The sequence below is a fragment of the Pipistrellus hanaki genome (genome assembly GCF_964339955.1).
Source record: "Pipistrellus hanaki genome assembly, chromosome: 19".
Lineage (NCBI taxonomy): Eukaryota > Metazoa > Chordata > Mammalia > Chiroptera > Vespertilionidae > Pipistrellus > Pipistrellus hanaki.
The window spans coordinates 6,467,512-6,489,920 of NC_140521.1; the positions used below are offsets into that span (position 1 = coordinate 6,467,512).

General features: G+C 39.6%; 4 protein-coding genes across 15 annotated transcripts in view; 1 reads left to right on the forward strand and 3 right to left on the reverse strand.

Moving 5' to 3' along the window:
- Positions 1-22,409, forward strand: part of TMEM116 (transmembrane protein 116) — a 131,453-nt gene that overhangs the window by 33,586 nt on the left and 75,458 nt on the right. For 9 of the 12 annotated variants that reach the window (XM_084868197.1, XM_084868199.1, XM_084868196.1 and 6 more), the window contains one exon: positions 190-6,952. The exons of 2 other annotated variants lie outside the window; for them this stretch is intronic. In XM_084868197.1, coding sequence (XP_084724323.1) covers positions 190-396 — 207 coding nt within the window. In that variant the 3' untranslated portion in view covers positions 397-6,952. Of the gene's footprint in view, positions 1-189; positions 6,953-14,384; positions 14,509-22,409 lie in introns of those variants that run through there. One more of the 12 variants, XM_084868195.1, reaches the window with a different exon arrangement.
- On the reverse strand, positions 7,697-10,144 carry LOC311613954 (disintegrin and metalloproteinase domain-containing protein 1a-like; the record flags this gene model as incomplete). Its single annotated transcript, XM_084868447.1, has 1 exon — positions 7,697-10,144. Exon 1 carries the CDS (start codon positions 10,106-10,108, stop codon positions 7,697-7,699), a length of 2,412 nt encoding a protein of 803 aa, XP_084724573.1. The 5' UTR covers positions 10,109-10,144.
- Positions 10,961-22,409, reverse strand: part of ACAD10 (acyl-CoA dehydrogenase family member 10) — a 151,688-nt gene continuing 140,239 nt past the window's right edge. Inside the window, exon 21 of the transcript XR_014793519.1 lies at positions 10,961-11,031. The gene's annotated coding sequence lies outside the window, so the exon portion shown is untranslated. The remainder of the gene's footprint in view (positions 11,032-22,409) is intronic.
- LOC311613955 (disintegrin and metalloproteinase domain-containing protein 1a-like) lies at positions 18,917-21,361 on the reverse strand (the record flags this gene model as incomplete). The annotated part of the gene is made up of 1 exon (XM_084868448.1): positions 18,917-21,361. The coding sequence occupies one exon, from the start codon at positions 21,359-21,361 to the stop codon at positions 18,917-18,919; it is 2,445 nt and encodes an 814-aa protein (XP_084724574.1).

Consider the following 22,409-nt stretch of genomic DNA (forward strand, 5'->3'; position numbering starts at 1 on the left):
ATACATGACAAGGTACAGTGTAAAGAGCGAGTTCAGGAGAGCTAGAAAAATATTAAAAACTGATGCTAGATCTTGAGGTATGGGTTAGAAGAAATATAACAATGCTTTATAAATAATGGGAATGGGAACTATTTCCTGGATCTTTGAAAATCTGAAGGATGGGCTCCATCACCCCTTCATCTTCTCCAGGCTCTAACAGCATCATCCCAGGGTCTGCTCAACTGTGCAGTATATGGATGGACACAGTACAAGTTCTTTCAACTAAAGCAAGAATCTCGGCGTGATGCAGACACCCAGACACCATTATTATGCTCACAGAAGAGATTCTATAGCAGGGCCCTAGATCCATTGGACTCTACCCTTGCTTTTGCTACCAGCACCTCCACTACTTTTTGAAACTAGTACTGGGATATAGGAACTGCAGTTATTCCACACAAAAGGATTGGGAAAAGTGTTGGGGAACATCTTTAGTCTTTTGTAACAATGCCTTATACTATGGAAATGAAAGGGAATATAGTGCCATGGTTTAGTAGCCATTCTAGGTAAATTGGGCAGGATCTTTTCATTAACTTCAGACTTACTAGTGATTCTTGAAGTCTTTGTTCAAGGAGATGAAGCCAGTTTTCATCTAAGAGAAGGACTTATTACCTTGGTGAATATTAGACTTGTCTAAGTCTTTTCTTGGAAAAAATCAATTATAGTTTATTATTTATACACTAGAAGCCCAAATGTACGAAGATTCATGCTAGAATGGACTTTCCTTTTCCTGGCTGCCAGCATCGTTTTTCCACTCCAGCCCAGCCCCTTTCTGCTCAAGCCCCACTTTCCAACACTGCCCAGAGGCCCTGAGAGACCGGAGGTGGGACAGAATGCCTGCATCGTCGCTATGGCGACGACACAAGTATCTCATGCCCATCACTAGGTACCTGTGTATGCAAATTAACTGCCATCTTTGTTGGGTTAATTTGCATATCACTCATGATTGGCTGGTGGCGTATCTGAGATACAGTCAATTTACATGTTTGTCTATTATTAGGTAAGATGCCACTTCCAGGCTTTCTATTCCATGGTTTCAAGTGAAGTAGGGCAGCATGCAACAGTTTTCTCAGATGTCATTGCTATTTCTGTCTCTGAGGTTGGACAAAGGAAGTTTCTGTTCTTTGAAGAGGTTTGAATAAGCAAGGACAACAACTATGAGAAAAGTGGCAGTGAGATCCTAAGATACACCATAGTCTAATCTCATATGTTCAGTGCCATTCTAAGTCTTGACAATAGGGACCATCCTACTCTAGAAAATTAAAACCAGTCTTTTGAAGTTACAGGGGATAATAAGATTTAAGAGAAATCATGAGTAGAGGAAACTCTAGGAATCAAAAACTCTAAACTGTCCTTTACAAACAGAAGTCCAAAGAAGGTTTAATAGTGCTGAAAATTGAATTAGGTTTAATCATTTGAACGTGCCATGTTTGTAGGTGAAAAGGTCTAATATCAATTTTATATGGTTCAACTTAACAGAGCTAAATATGTTTATAGAATAAATGAATGAATGACTAGTAAGTAGAATTTGAATTTTTTTTGGGGGGGATGAAGATTACTACACTAGAGCCGCATTTATGGGTTGGAATGTCTCATCTGTTTCTTCTTGAATCACATAACAAGTAATGTTTGATTGTTCTAGTTATGAACAAATCCAATCTGAGGCTTGTTCTATGATGCCAAAACAAAGGGGACAGTCAGGTGGACAAAACTGACTGGAATGATAAAATATCTGGAACTCATAATCATATAATTCTCACCTGATAAATTCCTTGGTCTGTCCAATGCAAAATACTTAAAATTAAAGAAAATCGACACAGGAGGTTACAATGGGTGATTTTATAGGATACTCTGAAAAGGAAGTTCCAGAGAGTTTTCCAAAGGCGCTCTCCATAGAAATTTTAGGGAGCTCAATAATAGCTCTTTAGATTTTAGGCCATGAGTTTCAGCCTTACTATGGAGGTTAACATGGCCTTGTTCTGTTAACATTATATCTTAAGTCTTCTCATTGCCCCAAAGCTCTGGAGAGCTGATTTCTGGGTAGCACAGAACAAGAAAGATTGCCTCACCCAGGGAGCTACTTTACCTTTTTTTTAAATTTAAAAACTAACAAGCATTTGGCATATAGAAAGACAAATGGAAGCAAGAAAGTATTCCCATCTCCATAGACCTTGAGGGACACCAGAACTAAGGAGTCAATTTTTTAAAATATCCTTTTAGTATTACTTCATATTTGGATTTATTACCAGAAAGATGGTAATTACCAAATATTTGTCAGATTTGTTCATTTTGTTTTTGCAAGATGAATCTTTTGCATTGACACTAGTCTTAAATCTTCTATGGATATAGGCAAAAAAAAATAGTGGAAATTAGAAATAATAAAAGGCTAAGAAAGACCTAGGTTAGGTTGATTTTGTTATACTGAGAATCAGAGGGGACACATGAAACTGGGCCACTATTTAAACTGTGCCCCATAACCTTGGATTCACATGGAGGAGGTAGATAGACATAGACACAGTGTCAATTCTTAAAATTGTCGCAAATACCCCTCCCATGACACTAGGTAAGGTTGCAATCATAGTGAAATCTAGTGGTATCTTAGCAAGTTTGATTTATACAGATCTTCTGTGGACCACCTTCAGCAACTTCTCATTAGTCCTGTCTGTGGCTTAAAAAAACATCTCTGCATCCCAACACCATGTGACCTGTATGAGGAACCAAGTGTTGATGTTTTCCAATATGTGGGAACTTTTAGATGTTTTCACATAGCACCCTACCACATTTTATGTCACAATTGCTGAAGACCTTAAAAATCCCTTTAGATTCACTACCACAGTTTCTAGACCTGTCCTGTCTCTCCTGATATTCATGTGATGATAGCAACTTTCCCGAGCAACTTCTGTGCCCTTTCCAAAGATTTTAACACACTGATTCTCTAGGCTTTGCTACCAGCCTTGATAACAATAACCTTGTTATTTGCCAGGGGCACCATTTTGCTTGTAGGTATTTATCTGCACTATGTCTGTACCTTGCTTGTAGGTATTTGTCTGTAATGGAGGCACCATTACAGTATTCTTGGAGATCTGAAGTGGCAAGGTGTAGTTGCCCTTAGAAGTCAGCAGTTCTTGCAGCAGGATCCAAATGTACATACTGAACCCTTCAACCAGCAAACAACAGTGATTTTTGGACAATCAAGGACACTACCATAATCACATTCTTCTCCCTCCACTCTTTTATTCCCATTATATAAGTTTCCAAAGGACCTTTGGAACTAAGTTTTAAGAAATAGGTAGTTCCATCTGTGCTTATGTAACAGCTTGTGGAAATAGTGGAAGCTGCAGTTGCTGAGGCCCATATTTACAGTAGTAAGTTTATGTATAATTCAGAGGTCTGGCCATGACATCTGCAGGACACATGGTCATGCTTCATTCTCAAGTTGTGGCCACACTCATGAGCTATGACAGTTGCGTAATGTGGCATGTCTTCTAGAGAAAGATTCAAAAACGGATTGCATTCTAAATAGTGCAGATATCACTGAGAAATGAATGGTCCTGGTACTTCCCAAGACTTTGGCCAATAATCATCATTATGCTTCACCCTTCTCAAAATATGCTAGTCTCTCCAGAAGTGAAACATTTAAAGTACTCCCTACACAGGGCGGTGTTCATTAGGTTTCTCTCTGTCCATATGTCTAGTCTAGTAAATATTGCTTTCACTTTTAGCTCCTTCATGTACCTGTTGACCAGGGCATGGGCATCCATTATATCATATTGTCTTGGTAACACTATTCTTTGGAATTGCTTATTGTCAACAACAATAACACTTTAACATACTTGGGAAATGTCCACATTTGGGCATAGTATCTGAAGATGGTCCTATTCTGCTCTGAAATTGTGAAATGGTTAAGAGTTCATCCTTTTTATCTTCACAAGACCTGATTTTAAAGATAGGCTATAAATGATAAGCTCAAAAGTTTTTGAAGTATAGTCTTGATGCGAAAGAATACCATGTAAAGTCAAGATTCTCTTTAGCCCTGAGCAATTGCCAGGAGTTGCAAGAGAATCCAGATCACCTCTGAATACCCATCCTGAATAAAAGGCATGCCCAAACCCAGTTTTCTGTTTTGAAGTGTATAACTAGGGAAGTTCTTGACAAATAAGACTTTCTTTTGATTCAAATTAATAAGACTCCATTTTCCTTGTATCAGCAGATAGGTCATAGGCCACATCTGCTTTTTTTTCCAATTGTCTGAACATTGTTAGATTCCTATGGATGAGTATCTCCTAATAAACATGCATCCATTGAAGTATAGTTACTACTAGCTATAAGATGACATGTAGTTTAATTTGGGAAGAACCCATTCTCAAGCATCCTACCTGGGAAGTTCTGAAAAAAAAAAAATCACTTCAAATCTTATCCCTGACCAGTTGATTTCATAGAAGAAAGGGCAGGGAAGGAGGCAAAGTAAATAATTGGGATTGTCATTGTCATGGCCCAACTGAAATAGCTAGTGATCCCAGACTTCTGTCTCTCATTTGCATTCCCTGGAACCCAAATCTGTCTGAGACAGTCATTTGGCTGGACCTCAAAGCTATGCCAGTTTGGACAGTGTTATATTTCTCCCCCAAAATTGGAAGGCAGTGCATACTAAAAGGACAGTTGCTCTTATTCCTGAGTATTATGACAACTGCTGTTTGACTGTGTCTCTTCCTGTTCCTGTTGTGCTCTTTCTTTAGGAGTGTCCTTATTTTGCAACCTTCCTCAAAGAACAAGTTTTAGTGATCCTTAGCTGTGCTCCTGCTATCTTTTATAAAGGGGGTATACCAAGGAGAAGAAAATTTCAGAAGTCCAACCAGTACTGTGACCCAGAATCTAGCTCCTAGAAAAGAAAAAACTACATAACCACTTTCCCCTCAGTCCCTGTTCTCCTGGAATAGCCTTCTGTCATCTATTACTTTTTTGAGTCATTGAAGCTAAAGGTTCCAGAGCAGGGGTTTGTGGATCTTTGGTTAGGTCACAGACCTCTGCTGTCCCATGCCTTTTGCACCATTTCCTACTCTGTACCATATAGCCCATTTCAAACCTCTGATCCTTTTCTCTTTTTCCTCTATTTTTCACAATATATATATACTTATTTGCTCAATCCTAGAATATATGTAAATTATTTTTAGAATAACTAACCCTGCCTCTGTAAAAAGCAAATATATGAACTAGAGAACCATGTTTGTGTTGAGTTATTTTTATATTTAGCCTTCCAGTATGAGGTCAAAATAATGTTCTTCAAAATTATTTAGGTTAATACTTTTCCATCTAGACCTATTCAGTGTGGTTATATTATTCATTTTTATTATAGTATGGCTCATATATTACTGCTTATATTTCCTTTTGGTTTATAAAATGTTACTATGATTCTAAAAGTTAGCACTATAGAAAAAAATGTACTCCAAGTATACCTCCTTTAGTCTTTAACCTGTTCCCATGTCCTCATTCTTTCCATCCAGATTCTACTCACCAATCTCAATAGTATTTAGTTGTTGTTTTTTTAATTTCTTTCTGCAAATTAGCAGATATATGTATACTTTCTTTTATCCCTTCTTATGTAAAAGTAGCGTGACATTTTACACTTTCCTTTTTAAACTTACATTATTAATCTTATAAATCACTCCATAAAAGTTTATAGAGATCTTTCTCATTCTTCTTTACAGCTGCATAGTACTCCATTTTGTAGATATTCCTTAATTTTTTCAATCATCCTCTTGTGTATATCCTTTTAGTTGTTTACATTGTTTTGAAACTACACACATGCATTAATAATCCTAGAAAGGGGAAGGCAGTGCTAACTGCTTTTGTAACTTTGTTTGATATTGCCAATCCTCTTTCAGAAGGGTTTTGCCAGTTTGCATTCCCACTAGCAATGTATTAATGTCTGCTCCTACAGTCTAAGAAACAAAATATTTTAATTTTCACCAAACTGATAGGTGACAAATGGCATTTTAGTGTTAATTTGTATTTTCTAGTTTGAATGATTTTGAACATGTTTTAATATGTTTAAGGACCATTTTTATATTTTTAGTTTTGGTCAAATAGGAGTTTAGTATTTATTATCTGACTAGAGGCCCTGTGCACGAATTTGTACATAGATGGAGTCTGCCTGGCCTGCCCCAATTGGGCTGATTGGGCTGGGCCGGCCAGGCAGAGGGGCCACGGGTAGTTGGCCGGCTGGCCCCACCCCTTAGTCAAACTCCTGGTCAACTCCCCATTGAGGGGACAATTTGCATATTAGCCTTTTAATATATATGGTAGTGATTTTAGTTTGTTTTCCTGTAACAATTGACTGGGGAAAGAGTGTTTTCAGGGAGGAAAAATTGATACACAAGGCTCCTGGAATTGGACAGAATGTTTATGAATGGAGCTCTTCCTTTTGGTTTTTCTACCAGTAAGCTTCTACCACATGAACATTTCTATATTTTTAAATAATTGTTCATGTTTTTTCTTCTTTTTCTATCAAACTTTTGGCATTTTCTTTCCTCAGCTTCCCCTTCCCTCAGCTTCTTTGGGGAATAATTCACAAATAAAATATATGTATTAAAGTGTACAACCTGATATTTGTTATATGGGTATATTGTGAAATATTTATTGTGAATATAAATTTTCCAGAAGGCAAGGAAATACAATAGTTAAAATAATTTTGGAGAAGAATAACATCGGAGGAACTACTCTACTCAATTTTAAGGCTGTGGTATTGATGATGAGACACATAGATCAATGAAACAGAATACAGAACCCAGAAATAGAATGCATACATGTATGGCCAATGGCTTTTTTACAAAAGGGCAAAAATTTGGGTGAAGAAAGGACAGTCTTCAATCAATGGTACTAGAAAGTTTGGTATATATAGTAAAAAAAAAAAAAAAAAAAAGAAGAAGAACCTCAGCCTAAACTCCACACTTTATACAAAAATCACTTCAAAATAGATCGTAAATTTAATTGTAAAATATAATATAAAACTATGAAACTTTTTAAGAAGAAAACAATGTTTTTAGGAGCTAAGGCTTGGTAAAGAATTCTTAAACATGACACCAAAAACATGATTCATTAAAGAAAACTCCATAAATTGGATTGCATCAAAAGTAAAAATCCTTGCTTTGTGAATGACTTTGTTAAAAGGATGAGAAGATAAGCCATGGAGGGGGAGAAAATATTTGTAAACAACTTATCTAATTAAAAAAAACACTTAGAATATATAAAGAACTCTACCTCTCACCAATATCAAAGCAAATAATTTAATTAGAAAATGGCCCAAGACAAAGACATTGATGTCAGAAGATGCATGCGAAGAGTTCAAATGAAATGTTAAAAAGCAAAAGTAGTAAAATATGTACTATGTTAAGTAAATCGAACCTTAATTACTAAAATGAATAATGAAAATGAAAGTATCTCTCTTCTCATATTAGTTTATTTTCAAACTAAAGAAAAAATTTTAGTTTCAGCTTCTATACTGTTATAAAATGAGTATAAATTTTGTTTATACTCTTATATAATCCTAGCGAGAGCCATGGAGATATCAATTCTCACTTCACCTTTGTGTCATTGAACTTCTGGTTCCTGGTCACTGTTTGAAGTGTTTTATATATTTGGTTTCTTCCTCCCACTACTTGTTTTATTCCTCATCTTCTTCCTCCTCCTCCTCTTCTCTCTTTTCTTCTGGGGCATCTTCTGGAGGTTTCTCTTCTGGAGGCTTCTTTTCTGTGAGCTTTTCTTTGAAAACTGTACAAAGGACGCACGTGGCAATACTGGTAGCTGCTAATATTATGAGAAAAAGTACTGCGAATGATAAGATAATACTGCCTAAGATACTTTCAGGTTTTTCAGTTTGGGTAGTGACATTAACTTTACCCTCTGTTGGCGTTTCATCAAGTGGCTTACTAGGGGGACCACTGTTCAAACTACCCCCATCTCCTATGTTTTTGCAGTCAGGGGGTGCATAGCCAGTCCTACAGTGGCAGTGCTTCATATTATTGCAAACTCCGTTCTCATTACACATTGCTTTTACATCGCAGTCATACTTGAGCACAGCATAATCAGTGCAGGATGCATTTGCGCAGACTTTGCCTTGGGAACAAGTCGTGCCATAGTTCACATTTCCGTTTTCTTCTTCATCAGCAGTGTCATAGTAATTCATGGCCCAGCAGTAGTTTTCAGTAATGGGAATCTGGATCACTGTATGAAAGGGTTTGATTTGTGGCATCCTTCTAATATCTGTACATAAAATTTTCCCACACCGCATATTGTCTTTTGTACACTTAACATAGTCTTGGTTAGTAGCAGTAGGAAGGCCACAGTTTCCAAACCGGTCTCCAACCGTGTTTACTATTTCATAACACTCATCTATAGCAGATTTTGAAGAGGTCCCAAAATATTCTTCGCATTGAGTATTAGGGTTCTTACACACACCTTTTACACAGTAATATCCTTTACATGGTGTACCATCTTGCATATAGAAGTCTTCGGGACATTGTGCATTGATACCATCACAATACTCTGGGAGGTCACACTCTCCACGAGCAGCACGACAAACGAAGCCCTTTGGTTGAACTTCACACTTATCATTACAACAAGGTCCTAGACTACACTTTGAACCAGCCTTCAGCAAACATTTATCATCACAGCAATTGTTTGTGGCACATTCAGTACCACAGTCACACTCCTCACCGTCATCCAACATACCATCTCCACACGTGGCTCTACGGAAGCGGCCTTTGTGCCGCTGAGGGTTGTTAAATAGGCAGGCCCCTCTGTGATCCTGGAGGAACTGGTAGAAGTCGTCAGAGCTACAGTTGCTGAAGCCACTTTCTTTAGTGATATTGTCACGCATGAGGCAGAGGTGTTTGTCTTTACAAATGCAGGCTGAGTGGTCGTGCCCAATACCCAAGTTGTGCCCAAGCTCATGGACCATGAGCGCTGCAAACAGGAGGGCATCTTCATGAGGGAAGGATTCAACAGCTGCTGCAAAGCCACGGGAACAGGCACCACTGAGAAATGCCTGTCCCATACCGTGCTCAGGATGCTGTCCGACAATCATGTGGGCAACATCATGCTTCACACGATGGAGGAGCTTCTCTTGTCTCCAGCTGTTGAAATTCCCCAGTGTAACTTGCAGGTCCACTGGGACCTCTATGAGGTCCCCCTCGGTCCAAATCTCCATCCCAGCCAGCACCACGTGTGTGTTTATCCCCCTAGTGAAGCTGTTGGCCAGGGTAATGATGTCCATCACTCTCTGGACCGTCTCATTGACATTACTGCCCCACATTTGGAACCGCTGGTTGTTGACCACAACAAACATCTCCACGTACTTGGTGAGTGACCACAAGAAAGACAGCTCCTGCAGACCGCCAGGCTTCCTGCTCCCCTGTTGTCGGCTGGCGGACACCACTGGGCTGTCTTGGGAAGTGACACTGCAGGAGACTGGAGCTTGATGGGCCATGGTGTACAACACATGCTCAAACTGTTTTGAAGAGTCCATGGGCTCAATGCCATAGGATTTTCCCTCCTTAATCAGGATGCCCCTGAGGCCTGAACAGGTGTTGACAGAAACAAAAGAACCCGGGACTCCTTCTATGTAGCCTTCATAGTGACAGTCATGTGAGATGAAAGGCATTTCTTGTCCCCGGGTGCCATTATGGTAGCTGAAGACTGGAAAGTTCTTCATAAAATAGTCTGTCTTCACTTTCAGGTGAATCAGCTGTTTCTCGCCCTGCATAGATATCACATAAGATGCCTCTTCCTCTGGGTCTTGCCTTCCCTCAACTGTCAGAGCCTTGGGGATGACTAGTTCATAGGATGAGGAATATACTGATTTCAGGTCACAGCACAAGTTTGGCAGGAAATTCAGTACCAACACCAGCACAATCCCTAACCTGAAACGTGAACATCCTGGCACCAGTACCAGCGCCAGGCCCTTTGTCTGGGCATCCCAAGTATGAAGCACTCTTTTAGCCTCATATATAACCTCTTGGTTCTGTAGAGAAGGCAAGGAGGAGGCAGAGTGTCTCACTAAAGTGGGCACTGACATGGCCCCAGTGAATCAGTTGCTGATGCAAGGCCTGTGTCCATGAGCAGCAGCACTCCTTGACATGCAAATCCTTAGCCACTGGGATTAATTCCAAGTATATGTTGGCTATATAAAGGGTGGGTACTATCACCTTCTGAGAGCAACTGCCTACCTCTGGCTGTGTCTTTTTTAATCTCTCTGACTTCTCTGTTATCCTTCAGATAGTGTCCCTTCTGCAGCTTCCTTCCACATTATTAGCTGCAATGATCCTTGGCTACAGTCCTTTGATATTCTGGTGATGTAATCACGAAGTAGGACTACAAACTCTAAAATACAAGATTTTTACCTTGAGAAGGAAATAAAATCTCTGTGCCTTCCTCAACTGTGCCACACGGAACAGACCCTCCCCCTCCCCTCTTGTGTCCGTTACTCAGCCAACTCCTAATGTTCCAGACAGGGGGTCTTGAAGATCAGTGGTGGGAACACTCGATGGCCCATTTCACCATGTCTAAAACTCTTCTGTAACACATGGACATCAAACTCACAATGTTTTTGATCTTTCAGTGAGGCTTTCTAGTGATATGCACATGCCTCAGGCCAGACTGTTATGCACATGCCTCAGGCCAGGCAAGGAGGTGGCTGCCCTTTACCCCAGGGTGGACCCAAATGGACTGGAGACCATGAGGCAAGGGACAATACTCCAAATTTTTTTAACCTCATCAAAATTCAGTCTCAAGTTCTGTTTATTTTTTATTTTTAAATATATATTTTATTGATTTTTTACAGAGAGGAAGGGAGAGAGATAGAGAGCCAGAAACGTCGATGAGAGAGAAACATCAACCAGCTGCCTCTTGCACACCCCCCACTGGGGATATGCCCGCAACCAAGGTACATGCCCTTGACCGGAATCGAACCCGGGACCTTTCAGTCCCCAAGCCGACGCTCTATCCATTGAGCCAAACCAGTCTCGGCTCAAGTTCTGTTTATAACGCTGCCAAAAATGTGTATGGGAGATGCTGACAGAGCAGCCTTCACTTTTGTGTGATTTTCATGGGCATATTGACTGGTATCTCCAGGCCCTTCTCTGATGACCCAGACATATTGGTACCATAAAATTATGCCAGTTGAAGTCTAGGTATACTCTTTGTTTGAAAGTGACCAGTGTCCACTTCTGTTTAATCTTTATATGCCTAGGTTAAAAAGTAGATGAACTAGAATTACTTATTGAATGAATAAATGATTCCCAAGTAAGGGTGCTGTCATGTAGTTATTTGTTTGTGCTCTCTTCACACCTGCCCTGAGAATGAATGTAGGTGAGCTCTGACCTGGCGGAGCGCTGGTCCCCGTCCGCACTGGGGATGGCAGTGGTAGGGTGGCGCCTGTCCTGGAAGCAAAGGTGCCTGGTAATTTGAAATCGGACGTCCAGTGTGCTCCGTTAGAGGTTCAAACACCAGGGTGGGTGTTTCTAGCTTTCACTTGGATCCTCTTAATCCTTCCCAGTTGTAAAAATAGGACTCCTTGAAATCTTCTAATGAAGGGAACGAATAAAAGCCAAGAAGCCTAAGAGGACAACCTGGAAGTTTGATTTGGACCTTATCCAGTAGAAGATGGCATTTTTGATGCTGCAAATTTTGGTACCTTCCCTAGTGCCTCATATTTTATTGAGAAAAATAAAAGCAATAAAGAGTACTTTCACTTGGAGACACCACTTGAGTTGCTTGCAACTAAGTTTTTCTCCAACTCTGGTGGATAAATTGTCCATACAGTTTCTACGGAAGGTTAAAGTCAATGGGAAGACTGGAAATCTTGGGAATGTTGTTCACATTGAACGCTTCAAGAATAAAATCACAGTTGTTTCTGAGAAACAATTCTCTAAAAGATATTTGAAATACCTCAAGAAGAATAGTCTTCGTGATTGGCTTCGTGTCGTATGAACTTCGTTACTTCCAGATTAGTCAAGATGAAGATGGGTCTGAATCTGAGGACTAGGTGAAGGCACCTTATATAGGCCTTTGCTTACTAATAAAACATATGAAGTGTACCAAGAGAAACATCTAGAAATGGATTTTCAGTTTATCAGTGAATAAAAAAATGTAACACTCTGTTAAAAAAAGAAAGAAAGAAAGAAAGAAAGAAAGAAAGAAAGAAAGAATCTATAGAAAAACCCACAACACATTCATGACCTCAAAATGTATCTCTCTCTTCCTACATTTTGCTGGTCAGTTCACTTTCCTAATGTCTTTGTGCCTCATATTTTATTGAGAAAAATAAAAGCAATAAAGAGTACTTTCACTTGGAGACACCACTTGAGTTGCTTGCATCTAAGTTTTTCTCCAACTCTGGTGGATAAATTGTCCATACTCCAATCTAAGGCTAATCTTCCTACTTGTATGTAGGGTCTACTTCCCTTTCAATTTCTCATGACTTCACTTTTCCAATTATCCCTTCTGTCTTTTATTTCTGAAACATCTGTTTTTCCATTGGATCCAGTCTCATTATATGAGGTAATGTTTCATCTTTATCAAACTACCACTCACAGCCCACATTATTCTCCACTTACCATCTAAAATCTCTCTGTTTCATATATAATGAAACTCTTTGGAAATATATTTTGTATATATCAATATATTTCATTTATACTTATTTATTTTTCTGACATTTAACCTTTGAATTATATCACAGTCACAAAATATGAATAAAACATAAATATATTTTTCAGTAGATTATTTAGAAGACAACAACTCAATCACACACAAAAGGACGTATGTTATGACTTAATTTCTATGAGGTTCCTCAAGTAGTCAAGTTCATAGATTCAGAAAGTGAAGTGAAGGTTATAAGAGCTGGGGAAATAGTAACAAGACTGGCTAATGAATGCCGAAACCTGTTTGGCTCAGTGGTAGAGCGTTGGTCTGTGGACTGTATGGTCCCAGGTTGGATTCCGGTCAGGGGCATGTACATTGGTTGTGGGCACATCCCCAGTAGGGGGTGTGCAAGAGGCAGCTGGTCGATGTTTCTCTTTCGATGTTTCTAGCTCTCTATCTCTCTCCCTTCCTCTCTGTAAAAAATCAATAAAAATATATTAAAAAAAAAAAAAAAAGACTGGCTAATGAAGACAGTTTCAGTTTGAGATGATGAAAAAGTTCTGGAAGTGGATGTTGATGGTTGCACTACAATGTAAATGTACTTAATTCCACTGAACTATACACTTAGAAATAGTAAAGAGGGTTAATTTTATATTATGAATATTTGAGAGAGAGAGAGAGAGCGCGCGAGAGCGTGCTGTTTACCGTATTTTCCGGCTACAAGGGTAAGTACAACTCTAATCATGTAACGAACAGTTTTTAACTTCATTGAAGTTACCCATGTGCTATTGCCAATTACAAGTCTTCCTGCTTCAGAGATAATTATGACCCTTTCTTTTATGATATCTACTTTTTCACTTTTCTTTCTCAATTTGCTTCTTAAACATGCACTGCAGAATTTTGTAATTTTATTTTATTTGCTTTTTAATCACATCCTTATTGAGATATACAATGAGTGGCCAGATTATTATGATCTCTGAATGCATAATTGGCCACTCAGTGTATATCCTATATAATAAAAGGCTAATATGAAAATTGTCCCTTCTACCAATAATTCGACCAGCAGGCAGGCCAGCCAACTGCCCATGTCCCCTCCCCCTAGCCAGGGTGGCTGGACCCCATCCATGCACGAATTATACACACACACACACACACACACTGAGTGGCCAGATTATTATGCATTCATAGATCATAATAATCTGGCCACTCAGTGTAATTCAAATACCTTAAAATTTATCCTTAAATGTGTACATGTCGGTAGTTTGTACTGTATTCAGAAAGTTATGTCTTTCATCAAATCAATTTTAGAACATTTTCTCACCTCCAAGGAAAACTCTAGTATCTATTAGCAGTCACTCCCTATCCTCCCCTCCCCACAGCTCATGGCTAGCACTACTCTGCTCTCTAGCTCAATGATTTTGTTTATTTTGGACACTTCATAGTAGTGGAATGCTACATGTGGTAATTTTCTATGACTGGCTTATTTCACCTAGCATAATGTTTCCAAGAATCAGCCATGTGGTAGATTATGTCAAAGATTCCCTTTTTTTGGCCAAATAATGTTATTTTTGTGTGCATATACCACATTTTTTATTAGATATATCAGCTGATTAAAATTTTGGTTGTTTCTATTTTGGGACTATTGTGAATAATATTGCAATGGACATTTGAGTACAAGTTTTTGCATGGACATATATTTGCATTTCTCTTAGGTACATACTTAGGAGTGGAATTGTTTAGTCATGTGAGAACTCTATGTTTATCCTCTTCAGTAATTGCCCAACTATTTCCAAAGAAGCTGCACAATTTCATATTCCTGCCAGCAGTGAGGAAGGATTCTAATTTCTCCTCATCATAACTGATATTCGTTAGCCTATTTTTTAAATTATAGCCATTCTAATGTACTTGAAGTGGTATCTCATTGTAGTTTTGATCTGCAATTCCCTAATGTGACATACTTTCTCATATTATTTTTGGTCACTTATACATTCTTTGTAGAAATGTCTATATTAGGGGTGTCGAACTCAATCAGAGAAGGGGCCAAAATCTAAAATCCAGCCTAAATCGCAGGTCGAATGGTTTACTGAACAGTCATAAACTGACAATGTCATAAACTGACAGCGGAGTGCAGTGATGACAGCGCGGTGCGGGCCACATTGCAAGGCCTGGCGGGCTGGATTTGGCCCGCGGGCCTTGTGTTTGACACATGTGGTCTATATACATCCTTTGCCCTTAGAAAACCGGGCGTCTTTTTCTTGTTCATTTTAAGATTCATTAATATTTTCTGGCTACTAGTTCCTATAAGATATGAGTTGCAAATATTTTTTTTCTCATTCTGTGGGCTATGTTTTTACTTTCTTGACAGTGTCTCTTACAGTGGAGAAGTATTTCACTTATTAAAAAATTCCTCACTTGACATTATGTTTTTATTGATTTGAGAGAGAGAGGAACAGACAGGAGGAAACATGAATGTCAGAGAAAAACATCAATCTTTTGCCTCCTATATGTGCCCCAATCAGGTATCAAACTTGCAACCTGGATATGTTCTCTGACTGGAAATCAAACCTGGAACCGTTTTGGTATAAGGGATGATGTTTCAACAAATTGCGTAACCTGGCCAGAGCAAGAAGTATTTCATTTTTTCTTCCAATTTACTTTATTGTATTAAATAAATTTATATAAGATACAAAAGTTATATCTCATCTATTTTTAAGTCTACCCTTAATGAGCAGTATTAAGTACATAATGTTGTGCTACCGTCACCAGTAGTCATCTTCAGACTCTTCTTGTAAAACTCAAACTCTGTATTCATTAATCTATAAATCCCTGTTGCATCCTTCTCCCCTGCCCTAGCAGCTGCCATTGTACATCTGTCTCTATAATTTTGACTACTCTGAGTACCTCATACAGTGGCATCATATAGTATCGGTCTTTCTATGACTGGCTGATTTCACTTAGCACAGTGTCCTCAAGGTTCATTCATGTTGTTACATATTGCAAAATTTCCTTTCCTTTAAGAGGTGAAAACATTCCCGTGTATGTACATACCATACTTTGCTCCTTCCACTCATTTGTCAAGGGATACTTTATTCATCCATTTGTTTTTCAATGGACACTTACATTGCTTTTATTTTAGCTGTTGTAAATAATGCTGCTATGAACATGGACATAAAAATATAATTTCAAGCCCCTACTTTAGATTCTTTTGGGTATATACACAGAAATTATATAGCCAGACCATATGGTAATTCTAGTTTTAATTTTTTGATGAACTGTCATATTGTATTCCACAGAGGCTGTGCCATTTTACATTCCTACCAACAGTACACAAGAGCTTCCATATTCTTCATATGCTATCCAACACTTGTTATTTACTGGTTTGTGGTTTTCTTTTATAAGGTGTGAGGTGATACCTCATTGTAGTTTTGATTTGCATTCTCCAAAGATCAGTGCTGTTGAGTATCTTTTCCTGTGCTTATTGGCCATTTGCGTATCTTTATTGAAGGAATATTCATTTGAGTCCTTTGCTCATTTTCTGAATCAGGTTGTTGGTTTTTCTTTTGTTGAGGCTTAGCAGTTCTCTGTATATTCTGGAAATTAATCTCTTCCCTGCTATTTGATTTTCAAATATTTTCTTTCATTCTTTGTGTTACCTTTTTACTCTGTTCATAGTGGTTTTTGACCCACGATTTTCTTTCATGGACTCCATTTTGTCTATTTTGCCTGTGCTTTTGGTGTCATATGTGAGAAATCTTTTCCAAATCCAATGCCAGGAAATTTGTGCCTGTTTTTAAATATATATATATTTTATTGATTTTTTTACAGAGAAGAAGGAAGAGTGATAGAGAGCTAGAAACATCGATGAGAGAGAAACATTGATCAGCTGCCTCGTGCACACCCTCCACTGGGGATGTGCCCGCAACCAAGGTACATGCCCTTGACCAGAATCGAACCTGGGACCCTTGATTCCACAGGCCAACACTCTATCCACTGAACCAAACCAGTCAGGGCGTGCCATTTTTTGTTTTGTTTTGTTTTTTACTATGGTTTTATAGCAAGCCATTTCCTGTGAAAGAGGCTTTTTCTGGGGAACTGCCAGATGTGTAAATTAGTAGCCACTCCCCTGAGTTGCCACCTAACAGCCCAGACTCCCTTCATATGAGCCTGAGTCCCCAGGGTCTGGCCTACAACTGGGGTTCAGTGCAATCGGAACTGGGGCTCAGCACAGTCCGGAGCTTTTATCTGCTTCCAGCTAGGGAACGCCAGCTAGGCACTCAGCCACCCCTCCTCTCTGGCTCCATGTCTCTGTACCTTAGGCTTTTACAGCTCCTCTGATTTTCCTTCTGGTTTTCTATTTCCTTCTCATTGTAGAATTTCCAGTCAGTCAACTTTCCTGTAGTTCTGGATAATGTCCACTTTATATTTTAGTTGTATTTTTTGAAATTGTTGTGTGAGGCTACAGTTAGGCGGTTACATATGCCGCCATCTTGGTTTTCTCTGATTCCACCTTTGATGTTCTCTTCTTACATAAATTTAAACATGTTTTCTAACTATGAAAAGATACTGTAACAAATTGATTCAAGAACTTCATATCCTCATTTATTTCACTCTAGCGCAACTTCATGTAGGACTTCCATAATTTTATTAAATAACAAAAATGGTATTGGGTCTTTCTTAAAATTCTTCCATAGTTCAAAAATATGTAAATCTTAATGTCCAGGGTGGAGTAGTATTAATTTTTTAGAGTCAGCATATTGCAAACCTTCTTGATGATAATCTGATCTTGCTTTTGACAAAACATCTCAGTGAGAAATTTGCCCATCGGAATACCAAGATTCTATTTTGAAATTAAGTTTTTAAATATAACAAGTTAAAAATGTAAAATTTTGTATAAAATTTTTGCAACCTTTTAATGTAAAACTTTAGCAAAATTGCATTCTAGTTGGCTCTGGTTAAATCTTCCCCTTGGTCAATATTTACTGAGCACTTATAACCAATGGGGCCCTCAGAGCTGAACAAGATACAAACCTGCCCCTCCATTATGTCAGAATGTAATGGGGAAAGGACACTTTCACCAATAATGACTACACAATGTGATAGGTTCATAATAGAGAGCAGCATCCATTTTTAAGGCTTTTGTTTCATTAAAGTCAATGAGGGAAAAGCCATGTTCTGAATAAGTCAGATGTCTTGGTCACTTTTTTTTTTTTTTTTTTTTTTTTTTTTTTTTTACTAAAGGAAAAGGCTCATGAGGCAGTAGAGAAGGTACAATCATTTATAGCTAGAATGGGATGCAAGCTCCACCTTTTACCAGCTCTAGAGCAAAACTCTTTATTTCCTCATGTGGAAGAAAATGGTCTAATATAGTGAATGGGAAAGTTAAATTAAGACAATGAACACACTAGTAAAGTTTTTAGAATAGCCTTGGCAGACTTGATAATGTTATTATTTTACAGGCTTTGTGCTTTCCTATAAACAATTAACAATCCTCCAAAGCTTTGTACCTGTGGGTTGTAGGAATAATATAATAACTTAATAATGGAAATGAGAAATATAAAATGTAAAGAAGAAGAAAAAGGAAAAATGAATACTTCCAACCAGACTCAGCACTGCACAAGCTTGCCTTTTGCCTAGGTTGCTTACTCTCTCCCATGTACTTAGACACAGGGTGATCACACCGCCCTGGGTCAGATAGAGCCCTTCCAGAGAGTGCCAAATCTAAAGTTTATAGGCCACAGAAAGCCTAAAATCATGCCTTATGTGAACACTGTTATTTACTTTTTAATTTAAAATCTTTTTATTTCATGAGTATACTTCTCCAGTTCAAATAGAGCAACAAATCAAACAACCTTTCTAATATAATGTAAATTTATGTTTGGGATGAAAAACATAGCGCAGATATATATGTCTAACAAAGAGGATAGAAGGTGGCATTCTCTGAAAAGCTGGCAACTCAAAAATTGGCTTTACTAAGATAATACATTACAGGAATTATTCATAAGAAAAGTTTATTTAAATGGTTTTATAAAATGTAAAAATGTTTTCTAAATGCTTTTTATATGCATATATAATTAATTACTAAAAGAAGAATAAAATTACTCCGCCCACATTAGTATATTTCTGCAGTCTTTAGAGTTCCAATCAGAGCCACTGCCACTCTCAAAACCCACTTCAGATTTGTTCTAATGAGCCTCCTTCTGACCAAGTATATGAACTGTTTGTTACAGAAAACTTGTTCCTATCACTACTCATTTTCTGTCTTTGGGGTTTGCTCTCCTATGACATTCTCCTCTTCTTGTTCAACTACTTCTTCACTTTTTTCTGGGGCCTCTTGTGAGCACTGTGAAAAATCATTTCTAGCCTCAAAACAGACACCTATAATTAGACATAAAAATATTGCTAAAAGAAGCAAGGGGAATATGTACTCTAACTTTCCTATGGTCTTGCTTTCTTCCCTATTCTCTCCTCTGCCAAAACTACCACGAGCAACATTATAACTGTTCCCTTCATCCTCACTTGGATTTTCATCCTCTGTTTTGCCAGGAGAACCACTGTCCACACTGCCCCCACTTCCTGGCGTTCGGCAGTCGGGCGGTGCATAGCCAGCCTCACAGTGGCAGTGCCTTAAATTGTTACAGACTCCTCTCCCATTGCACATTTCTGCTGGTTTGCAGTCATACTTGAGCACAGCATGATCAGTGCAGGAGTAATCCATGCAGACTTTGTTTGGGGCACAAGCAGTGCCAGAGTGCACATCTCCCTCATCAGGGATATCAGTAATGTTATAGACATCCAAGCTCCAGCAGAAGTCACCTTCATAAGGAATTTGGATCAGTGTGTGATGGGGTTTGATGGATGGGACCTGTCTAATATTTGTACATATAATTTTCCCACAAAATATATTATCATCAAAACACTTAACATATCTTGGCATTGCTGATGTGGGACAGCCACAGTTTCCAAACCGGTCCCCTTTGCTGTTTATTGAAATGTAACAGTTTTCTGGGGCAGACCGTGCAGTGTCCCCGTACATAGCCATGCATTGATTATCAGGGTTTCTACATAGACCCCCAACACAGTAGTGCAGTCTATCGCACGGTGTACCATCTTGCTTATAGGTGTCTGTGGGGCACTCTGCAGAGCTGCCATCACAATACTCTGGGAGGTCACAGTCTCCTGAAGCAGAACGGCACACGAATCCCTTATTTCTCAATTGGCAACCAAAGCAGCAGAGTCCATCACTACATTCTGCACTCCCCTTCAGGCTACATGTTTGGTCACAGCACGGGTCAGTGTAACAGGCAGAACCACAGTCACACTGCTCCTCACCCTCCACCACACCATCTCCACAGTAGGAATCCCTTCGCAAGCGGCCTTTGTGCCGCTGAGGGTTGTTAAATAGGCAGGCCCCTCTGTGATCCTGGAGGAACTGGTAGAAGTCGTCAGAGCTACAGTTGCTGAAGCCACTTTCTTTAGTGATATTGTCACGCATGAGGCAGAGGTGTTTGTCTTTACAAATGCAGGCTGAGTGGTCGTGCCCAATACCCAAGTTGTGCCCAAGCTCATGGACCATGAGCGCTGCAAACAGGAGGGCATCTTCATGAGGGAAGGATTCAACAGCTGCTGCAAAGCCACGGGAACAGGCACCACTGAGAAATGCCTGTCCCATACCGTGCTCAGGATGCTGTCCGACAATCATGTGGGCAACATCATGCTTCACACGATGGAGGAGCTTCTCTTGTCTCCAGCTGTTGAAATTCCCCAGTGTAACTTGCAGGTCCACTGGGACCTCTATGAGGTCCCCCTCGGTCCAAATCTCCATCCCAGCCAGCACCACGTGTGTGTTTATCCCCCTAGTGAAGCTGTTGGCCAGGGCAATGATGTCCATCACTCTCTGGACCGTCTCATTGACATTACTGCCCCACATTTGGAACCGCTGGTTGTTGACCACAACAAACATCTCCACGTACTTGGTGAGTGACCACAAGGAGGACAGCTCCTGCAGACCGCCAGGCTTCCTGCTCCCTTGTTGTCGGCTGGCAGACACCACTGGGCTGTCTTGGGAAGTGACACTGCAGGAGACTGGAGCTTGATGGGCCATGGTGTACAACACATGCTCAAACTGTTTTGAAGAGTCCATGGGCTCAATGCCATAGGATTTTCCCTCCTTAATCAGGATGCCCCTGAGGCCTGAACAGGTGTTGACAGAAACAAAAGAACCCGGGACTCCTTCTATGTAGCCTTCATAGTGACAGTCATGTGAGATGAAAGGCATTTCTTGTCCCAGGATGCCATTGTGGTAGCTGAAGACTGGAAAGTTCTTGATAAAATAGTCTGTCTTCACTTTCAGATGAATCGGCTGTTTCTTGCCCTGCATAGATATCACATAAGATGCCTCTTCCTCTGGGTCTTGCCTTCCCTCAACTGTCAGAGCCTTGGGGATGACTATTTCATAGGATGAGGAATATACTAACCCCAGGTCACAGCACAGGTTTGGCAGGAAACTCAGTACCAACACCAGCACAATCCCTAACCTGAAACGTGAACATCCTGGCACCAGTGCCAGCATCAAGCCCTTAATCTGGGCAGCCCAGGTCTGAAGCACTCTGCTAGCCTCATATATAACCTCTTGATTCTTCTGTAGAGAAGGCAAGGAGGAGGTAGAGTCCCTCACAAAGGCCACTGACATAGCCCTAATGAGTCAGCTGATGCAGGGCTTGTGTCCATGAGCAGAAGTGCTCCTTGGCATGCAGAGCATTAGGCACTGGGATTAGATCCAGTGAACCTTGGCTACAGTCCTTTTGATAGTGTGTTATAATAAAAAGGACTGCAAGATTGTACCCTGAGAGAGGAAACAAAACCTCCAGGTCTTCTTCAACTGTGCCACACGGAACACTCCCCCGACACACACACTACTCCTGTGTCGGTTGCTGAGCAACTCCTAATGTTCTAGACCAGGGGCTTGAAGATCATTGGTGGGCACCCTTCATTTCCCAATTTGCCTCTTCTAAAACTTGCTCTGTAACACATGGGCTTTATACTCAAGATTTTCTTGTTCCCTCAATGAGGCTTTATGTTGTTAAACACATCTCTTAGGCCAGACTGTTAGAAAGGGAGCAGGAAGCCTAATGGTCTAAAGGAGCTGTCCTACTTGTGGTCACTCACCAAGTACGTGGAGATGTTTGTTGTGGTCAACAACCAGCGGTTCCAAATGTGGGGCAGTAACGTCAATGAGACGGTCCAGAGATTGATGGACATCATTGCCCTGGCCAACAGCTTCACTAGGGGGATAAACACACAGGTGGTGCTGTCTGGGATGGAGATTTGGACCGAGGGCAACCTCATAGAGGTCCTAGTGGACCTGCAAGTTACACTGGGGAATTTCAACAGCTGGATCCATTATCATTATATGCAGTAATTTTTCATCTTTATCAAACCATCACTCTCAGCCCACGTCACTTGCCAATCACCATTTAAAATTTCTGATTCATATATAATGAAAATCTTTGAAAATATATATACATTCTGTTCCAGTTTGCACCACTACTTTTTCCATTTCTGAAATTTAGATATTGTATCATAGCACAGTCACAAAATGTGAATAAAACATAAATATATTTTTTCAGTAAATTATTTGAAAGAGAACAGGTAGTCACACAAAAAAGGACACGTGTTATGACTTAAATTATATGAGGTTCCTCAAGTAGTCAAGTTCATAGAGACAGATAGTGAAGTGG